We start from the raw sequence: 8800 nt of genomic DNA on the forward strand, positions 1-8800 counted from the left end.
GGGTTTTTTTTTTTTTAAAAAGGTAAATATCTAATACACTTATGGGTGTCACATTTCTTATTTTTGAGCTACTTTCAAGGTTATAATTATGGTGAGAAACTGACTTTTTGAGAATAAGATTATTGTAAGAAATTCATCTCAAAATCTTTTTTAAGTTATAAATTCCACATTCATTCTTAAATTATTGAAATGTAGCTATTCATATGTTATTATTTATATTTTTAGATATTTTCTACAAGTTTATATAAGTCATTTTATCCTAATTCACCTCACGCGCTTCTTAATCTAACTAACTTTTCAATTAACATGCGAATACATAACTACCTTTTTTAAAAGAATTTCGTTTTCATTTTTGAATTTTTTTTCAACGTTTTCGATTTATCTCTTTAATCTCTGTGTTCTCTGCATTTTTCTTCGTTCGCCTATGTGTTTTTGAAATCAAGTTCTAAAACCAGTTTTGAGCATTTATCTCGTTGTTAAAGATACTGGAAAATTCAAGTCCAAATTGTCAATTGAACCATAATGAAGTTAATTATTGTTTTGAATCCAATCAAGTGGTTAAGTTGTGATTCGATTATAATTAATTATAATTCTGTAGGTGAATAATGTTGTTTTTGTTTGTGAAAATTATTATTCATCGTTGATGGTTTGAATTGAATGTAATGTAAAAGTTCTACATTAAAGAAAATATTTTTCTGTATTTGTAGCAAATTTCGGTGTAACACGAAGATATTTGAGTGTATTGTTTAAGAATTTTTGATTTATGTATACTGATAAGTTCTGTATAATTCAAAATTCTTTTTCTCCCTCCTCCTCATCTTCTGTTGTTGCTTCTTCTTCTTTTTCATTATCATCATCATCATCTTGTTTTTTCTTCTTATTCATCTTTTTTTTTCTTATTTTATCTTCTCAATTTTCTTCTTATTTTACTCCTTTAACAAGAATAAAAACAAAAACAAAATCAAACAAAGAAAAAGAAAAAACATATAATGGTACAAAATTACTTGAAAAATAATGAACTTATATTCATTCAATTAAAAGAAATAAAGAAATAAAGAAAAAAAAAGAAGAAGAAAAAAATTGCAGGATTAGAAGAAACATTTTTCTGCATTTGCAGCAAATTGGATGTAACACGAAGATATTTGAGTGTATTATTTAAGAATTTTTGGTGTATGTATGCTGATAAGTTCTGCATAATTCAAAACTCTTTCTCTTTCTCCTCCTTAACTTTTACTGCTTCTTCTTTTTTTTCATCATCATCACCATCTTCTTCTTTTTTTCTTATTTATCTAATAAATAGGTCCGGTATATGTTTCGGGCCGGGTCTGGGTCACATCAAACCCGGTTTCACCCGACCCATGCACACCCCTACCAACTTGTATGAATTTATATATCAAAAAGACTTGTATGTGTATCAGAACTCATAATTGGCAATCTGACACTCACTCGTGACATACTATAGAGTGCACCTGAAATTAATTTCTGCAATAAGCAAAATTTAGTTTATGATCCCATCCCTTTTGTTATGTGAGTTATTGTATAACCAAAAAGAAATAAAGAGCAACAGAAAATATATTTATATGTTAAATCAAATTGATAGATAAATCCAAACAAAAATTTCGATTCTCTAAAATTTTACATATTTTTGCCTCTGCCTCCAGAAAAAATATTCTTTTTCTTTTTCACTCTCTATCCCCTTCTTTCTCCAGAAAACCCTCAATAAACAAATGCATTTTTTTTCTCAATAGAATTACATTTAAACAATAAACTATGTACAAATATTCGACTATCCTAGTTACTTGCAATGAGAGGAACTCTGGAATCTGTTACAGATTGAGCAGCTTCATAGTTCCCATTATTATATCTAACATCACCATTTGCATGTTGTTTTGGAGACTTAGCATCCCAGAATGACTTCAGCAATTCCTCAAATGAGGGAGTTCTTAGTTCTTCTATGGATGAAACACTGGGTAAATTGAAGGGTCTTTTTCTTGGGGTTGAACAGGATGGTTCGTCCACCTATATCAAACATTGTAATTGAAACATAAGAAATAGTATCCACAAGTCATAGATAAAACCATATACTTTCACACAACTTGGCCCAAATGGAAATAGGTGAGGCTGCAATATAGGTTACTAGTTTGGACCTGGTCTAGAGCCTATTACAGGCTATTTTTTAAGTGCTAAGTCTGACCTATTCAGCTGTTATTAAGTCTAATCTATTAAAAGACTTGACAATTTTTAAAAACTATTTTTTTCAAAAAGAATTGAAACTCCAAATATACAATATACCAACAATGTCTACCACAATATCGAAACTTTAAAATTATTTAAAATATTCAAAATTCACCATGAACTTTAATTATGATTTATGACAAAATTATTCATATATTAACAGGCTCATGCAGGGCTAATAGGCCAGTTAGACTAGTTTATGAGCCTGAATCTTGTGATAGGCTAGGTTAAGTCAAGCTGAACACAGGCCAAGTTGTAGGCCTGGCCGCCTGGCCTATTTCCAACACACAACAAACGGGTTTCATACATTGTTAATAATTGGTGCTTTCACCAAATATCTTGGCTATGTATATAAATGAGGATAGCTATACTTGTGTCTTAAAATTAAAAATACTATAAATTTTGTACATGCTAAATACACGATTGGTGCTCTAAGTATCTTACCGTGTATTCGCTGAGAAGACATTTCCCTGCATTATCAGTTATCTCTACAATTCTATGGTAATGATTGCCCTTTAATTCTCTCAAGTCACCGCAGCATGGCGTAATCATGGAGTTCAGATTCCCACAAGCTTCATGATCAAGTTGCAACGAATCTGCATGTGTTTTTTAATTTGTTAATTAATATGTTGATACTTAGGTAGAGGCAATTGTGATGCATAAGTGATAGGGTATGAAATACTGACGTTCAACCGATGAGTTGATGTCCTTGTTTGCTACTTCCGCATCTTCAAGTGTAGTTGACACAGCACTTGAGAATCGAGCTCGTAAAACTTGATTAGCTTCAATTCCTCGCCTGATTAGTAATAGATTGTGGAGAAAAGTGAACCAATTGACACCTCTGATCTAGTAAGTTATATAGAGAGAAAAACCTACCCGATAATTGTATCCACAGAAGCAGCATTTCTTTTCTCTAGACTGAGCAAAGACTCTTGAGCATTCCTCCATTGTTGGGAACCAACTTCTGCCTTGTTAAGACTGCAATCATTCATTCAGATTTGGATTAAGCCAATGGAAGAAAGTAGTATGGAGGCAAAGCATGCATTATCCTGGTACATCCATACCAGTTCTGAAGGACTTCCGCAAGGTCATTCTTTCCAGATTCAACAGTGGAAGTATCCTCATGATAGTTGGACTCTGTTTTTTCCATGTGAACTCTCCACTCGGCTTTAACTGAAGAAGTGGAATCTTGCATGGTTAATGTTTCTTGTCGTAGTTTACTGGTTTTACTATTCGCACTCTCACGAAGATCATTAACCGCCATTTGAACCTAGAAAATAAGGGGGAAAAAATGCTAAAAACGTGCACTAAGGTAGTTATGGAAAAAACCATAGGTAAGTTAAGCAAGTTTAAAATAAACAGATACCAGTTTTTTCTTCCTAGCATTTGAACTTGCTAGCATTTCTGCCACTTTTTCTAGTAGTTGTTTTTCTTCATAAGCAGCACACTCCTGCACCAGCAAGGAATAAGACTTGCTAAATTAAAAAGAAAAGGAGCACAACATGTTCGGATAGCAATTTCTCATTTTTCAATTTTGTAGAAAAGCACAAGAATTACCTCAAACTTCTTTTCAAGTTCACATAATTTCTTATCGTTGGCAATTTGGGCTTCTTCCACTATTTCGGTTAGATTGGATGCATGTGTATCTAATTTCTCGAAGAAGTTCACGGTTATTTTAGATACAGCACGGGTAGTCTCCACTGATCTAGCATGTGCCTACATGAAATAAAATAAATTTAGCATTTCTAACTAAAAGTTTACCCAATAAATAACAAATCACACACCTGTCTTTGTTGGTGAGCATAAGAAGTTAACTTGGCCTCTTGCTTGTGGAGACTACTTTGAAGATCATTTAGTAATGAATCAGCTTCTAAGGCGATTCCTTTAAAAAGCTGAAATACATATCATGTTAAACAAAGCAAGAAAGCTAAAGTTGAACCAATTCTACAGGGTAAAAGACACTTACATCTTCCAAGGCAGATGAATGCTTTGCTACTTCCGAATTCAAATCCTCAAAAGTTAACTTATTATTTCCCTTAAGCTGCTCAGCTAAATTGTCCAAAGATTTAATGCCAGAAGCATACATGTTTTTCAATTTTCCTACCCGTTCTCTAAGATCTTCAGTAGCCTTCATGAAACATACCAAAACAAAGTTTGTTACTCAGAAAATTTAAGTAACATGCATAATGCCGCATATGGAAACCAACCTCTGCCTTTGTAGATACAAAAGAGTGCATATCTTCCTCCATCTCCTTCAGCTGCTGCTCTTGTTGGATAACAGAGGCTGCAACTGTCTTGTGCAGATTTTCAAGCTGTTGAGCCAACTGAGACTGGAATTTCTGGATAAGTATTCTGTTTCCTTCTTCAATTTTATCCTTCCGTTCTATGGTTGGAATAAACAATTTACCACATGTCAGAGGCACTTTGTCCCTCAACTGATGCTAAAAAAAAGGAACAAAAGAATAACACTAACCAATTTTGGAAAACAGGTTTGTCACATCTGATGCAGCATTCTCAAGCTCCTCCCGCAGTTCAATGGCATGCTGCACAAGTGCTTTCTCTATATGTATATAAAAAATAAAAATTAAATGGATGATAAATCTAAAATCATCAAAGGAAAAGTAAAACATACTACATTACTAATGATTACAACCAAACCAGAAATGGTTTGGAAAAGGAAATACCCAATCTGAAAGCAGGTTGACACATAATAAACAGAATGATTAAACTTCACCAACCAGATTTAAGTAGATTTAATATCAGAAATTCCTTTTCCTTTATTGTTGCATTTGCTTGTTTTTGTCTTTCCTCAAGATCAACTAATGACCGCTCAGTTTCTTCCAGATTTTTCTGAGATTACAGATACCAAAAGTAAGTTTGAATCTCAACCAAGATGAGATTGAAAACAGATTATCAAAGAACAGGTTGAGATCGTGTCTCCTGAATTTTACCTCAGTTTTTTCAAGTTTATCACTTAACTGTGCAGTCAAAAGTTGCTGACAATTGTAAAGTTGATGAAGCTCCATCAGTTGCTGCTTGCAAGTTATAAGGCATGATTCAAAAACCAAGAAATTATAATGACTATATTGCAAAAATATATGACAGCATATACCTTGTCTTTAGAGTCTGCCTCTAGTTCCATGCGTTCTATCTTTTCAGCCATGGCCTATTGAGACAAATAGATTAAAAACTATCAAATTTCTCATAAGTGTGACTAATTTCAATTTATATTAAGAACACAGGTAAAATAACCTTCTTCTCTGCTTCTTCATTAAGATAACGATCACGTGGTATATAGATTCCGTTCTTCTCTCTTGCAGCATATACCTCTGCAAAGGATAAATAAAAGATACATTGTTTTCATATTAAACACCAACGAAGAATAGTTGATCAACATGCTATTTGATCTCTTGAAAGAGGGAGGAAGTGACATAAAAACAGAAATAATGTTAATCTAAAACGGTCAACAACCTTGCTTCAGCCTGTCAATTTCAGAATACAGATCCTTAATGAGTGCAGATTTTACCATCTTCTGATTGACCTGACAAAATTATCAACTTCCGACTATTAGATGTGTTCCAATGCAGATCCTTGATGAAAGGCAACCCAACTAAAAAAGGAAGAAAGAACTATGAAAGTGACCTCTGGTTTGTTCTTGATATTTTTAGCACGATGTGCATAATCTAAGGTGCTAAGGGTTTCTTCCAGACAGTGAATGGAGGGTGATATTGTGGCAATAATGCATGTCTTGGTTTTACCACCCAGGGAATCCCTCAACAATCTTGTTAATTTGCTATCCCTGATAGAACAATACATCTTAATGAAAAAATGATATCCCAGGCTGGAAAAGTGAATCAAAAGATTTCAATGAGAATTAGCCAGAATAATTTCAGTTATTTGTACCTATATGGAACATGGCCTGAGTGCTCAACTAGGGCATTAATTACTCGGCCTAGAGTAAGCAAGCTTTTATTTATCTCCCCAGCTTCCCTTGCTCTACCCTGCATGTATTCAATTTTGTAATTTAGTCAACGGGTGCATAACTTTTACAATGTCAATACCCTTACTCTCAAAAAGTAGTCGATCTTATTGTATGCACAAAAAGAGAGGGCTGTGATATCTTCCCAAATCATATCATTTGAATGTACAGTTCCAAACAAGCATAATCATGTGATACCTCTCTTGCACCAGAACGTGAAATATTCTCAGAGCCAGCGAGATCCACAAGATTCAGCTTCCCACATTTAATCATTTCTTCACCCTCGGGGGTACACTCCTTAATATGAATTGTGATAGAAAAGATGGAGTGAGAACGACTGCTTTGTTTGTTAAGAAGAGTCTCAGCTGTTCGCCGTTTGGCAGAACCTTTTTCCAATATCTTGTAAATTTCATTTGCAGTGCGAACAATCTCTTCTTCTAATCCTCTGACAAAAACACCCCCCTTCCCATCCTCCATAAGGGCTATAGGTTTCTTAGATTTGTCATCTACAAACTTCGAGGTCTCCTCAGGGGCCAAGAGATCTGTTATCTCCTCATTGTAAAGCTCTAAAAATGTTACTTTCATGCTATACTCAGCATTCTGAGCTTCCAATATATCAAAAATCTCTCTCACAGATCTTGGGATGACACCAGCATCACTTGGAAATTCTCCATTCTACAAAGTCAAAAAAAAAAGAGAGGAATTGATTCCACACAGAACAAGATAAATACTATAAAGAGCGATGACACAGGTGAAATGAATCACCTTCTTTCTTGCACCTCCTTCCATTGTGTACGTCTTCCCTGTCCCTGTCTGACCATAGGCAAAAATGGTGCAGTTATAGCCCTCAAGCACTTCATTCACAATAGGAGACACTGCCTGTTCATACAGTTCTATCTGCTCGGAGTTGGGACCAAAAACCTACACCAAAGCATACCAAAATTGGAATGATCGCTCGAGTGCAATTGAAAAAATAACCAAAAAAAATAGTTTTTTTTTCTAGTTTGATGTTAGTTGTTATGATTAATTTCGATAGCGGACAAGCCAAGTGACAAGTGAGAGGGTATTTCGTAGTCACTCCAACAATGTGACTTGTTTTTATTCCGTAAATCTAAATGCAGAAATTCATGAAAATTCCTTATCTAAGCTGGGTTTATTTAGAATATTATACAAAAGCCTCTCGTAAGCATTACTAATCTGACACTGTCTTTTCCAGTTTCCTGATAAAAGACAGTGATATACAAAACTCTCTCGAAATGACTTGCAGCAGCTAAATTCAACTTAAGTAAAAGCACCATTCTTTAAATAGCAGCAAATACAATTTACTGAATTTAGCATTGTGTGTCTTTAGATTAGAATTTTATTTTTTCTCTGTTTAAAACACATCAATATCAGAAGCTTCCAAAATTATAAAATGCTACTATAGTTTCTCCAAAATATTCGATACCCAGACACGCTGAATTCCTTGAGTTTTCAATTTTTAGCATTGAAAACGGAGGGGAAAAAAATTGATCATGTGATATTAAAAAAAAAAAGAGCAAAACAAAAACCTTATCAAATGCGAATGTCCTATCGATCTGCTTGTTAGCTATACTCTGCACTGCGGAAACTTCTCTTCTTCCTTCGTTACAAGAAATCACAACCGGCGTATGCAGTCTCGCTTCGTCTTCACTCAACGGCCTAACAAAACAAAATAAAACCGATGATTCAATCTTCCAGAGTTGTAAACTAAACTCAGCGAGTGAACTCAGAGCGAGTTAGCGAGATTGACTCAGCGCGAACCTGCAACGAACGAGGACCTGCACATTGACGCCTTTGTCCTTATCGTGTTTGCTGTGACCATCCGCAGATCGCAGATCTCGCGCCGACGCCGGAGTCTTGTCTCCGCCGGAGCGCGGAGGCTGCGACGGCGATAACGACACTAGTCCTCCTCTCCTCTGCTCCATTGCACCACCACACACAAGCTTCGTGGAAAAAACAAAAAAAAAACAAAAAAAGAAACGTTACGAGCTTCGAAGTTCGAAATGTGCTTTGGAAAATGGCGATCGCTATAAAGCAGCTGAAACTGAGTTCAAATTGAAGAGTGATTTGTTTTGCGATCCGCCATTGTTGATCGGAGTGTGTGGACTGGTTGGATCGAGAATGGAGAATGCGCGATGAAATTGTGAAGAGAATAGAAAAAGAGTGGAATGAAGTGAGGGTGAAAATGAAGAGAGAAAATGAGAGGAAAAAAAAGAAAAAGAAAAAGGAGTTGCCGGCGTTGGAATAATAAGAAGAGATAATAGATGGAATTTGCAGTGACCAGTGAATGAGTGAGAGAGACTTCACCGCATAACCAATTGCTTCTTTTTCTGTATTTGTGTGCGGTTACTTCTGTTTCCTTCTTTTGAAATTCTTCCTAGTTTATTAAATTAAAACGGTTGATGAAGTTGATATTTGAGAGTTATGAGATGATTTAATTTATTTGACTAAATTTTTATCTAACATTATATTAATTTTACGTGAAGTTGACTGCACCTAAATTTTTATCAATTAAAATAATATATCTGAGGACTAGTAGAATTTGTTTTTCTTTTAGTTAATTGT

The 8800-nt window shown here is 34.8% G+C and overlaps 1 protein-coding gene across 1 annotated transcript; it reads right to left on the bottom strand.

Annotated features, from left to right (window-relative positions):
- Positions 1-1575: 1575 nt before the first annotated feature.
- LOC107476901 (kinesin-like protein KIN-5D) lies at positions 1576-8537 on the bottom strand. Its single transcript, XM_016096842.3, has 22 exons — positions 7997-8537; positions 7765-7894; positions 6980-7135; positions 6413-6889; positions 6139-6236; positions 5878-6034; positions 5707-5776; positions 5488-5564; positions 5348-5401; positions 5187-5267; positions 4974-5085; positions 4709-4795; positions 4443-4618; positions 4202-4363; positions 4020-4127; positions 3793-3951; positions 3602-3685; positions 3300-3505; positions 3112-3213; positions 2922-3031; positions 2680-2831; positions 1576-2019 (listed from the first exon to the last, which is right to left on the bottom strand). Exons 1-22 carry the CDS (start codon positions 8158-8160, stop codon positions 1792-1794), a joined length of 3150 nt encoding a protein of 1049 aa, XP_015952328.1. The 5' UTR covers positions 8161-8537; the 3' UTR covers positions 1576-1791.
- Between the last annotated feature and the right edge of the window lie 263 nt (positions 8538-8800).

This window comes from Arachis duranensis, chromosome 3 (assembly GCF_000817695.3).
Source record: "Arachis duranensis cultivar V14167 chromosome 3, aradu.V14167.gnm2.J7QH, whole genome shotgun sequence".
Classification (NCBI taxonomy): Eukaryota; Viridiplantae; Streptophyta; class Magnoliopsida; order Fabales; family Fabaceae; genus Arachis; species Arachis duranensis.

What these genes read in the sequence shown, in the direction of transcription:
- LOC107476901 (XM_016096842.3), bottom strand. Translation starts at nt 8,160, where the DNA reads ATGGAGCAGAGGAGAGGAGGACTAGTGTCGTTATCGCCGTCGCAGCCT. An exon ending in ATATCAAGAACAAACCAGAG is followed by an intron (nt 5,777 to 5,877) that starts GTCACTTTCATA and finishes TAATTTTGTCAG; the next exon opens with GTCAATCAGAAGATGGTAAA. An exon ending in ATTCATCTGCCTTGGAAGAT is followed by an intron (nt 4,128 to 4,201) that starts GTAAGTGTCTTT and finishes TATGTATTTCAG; the next exon opens with CTTTTTAAAGGAATCGCCTT.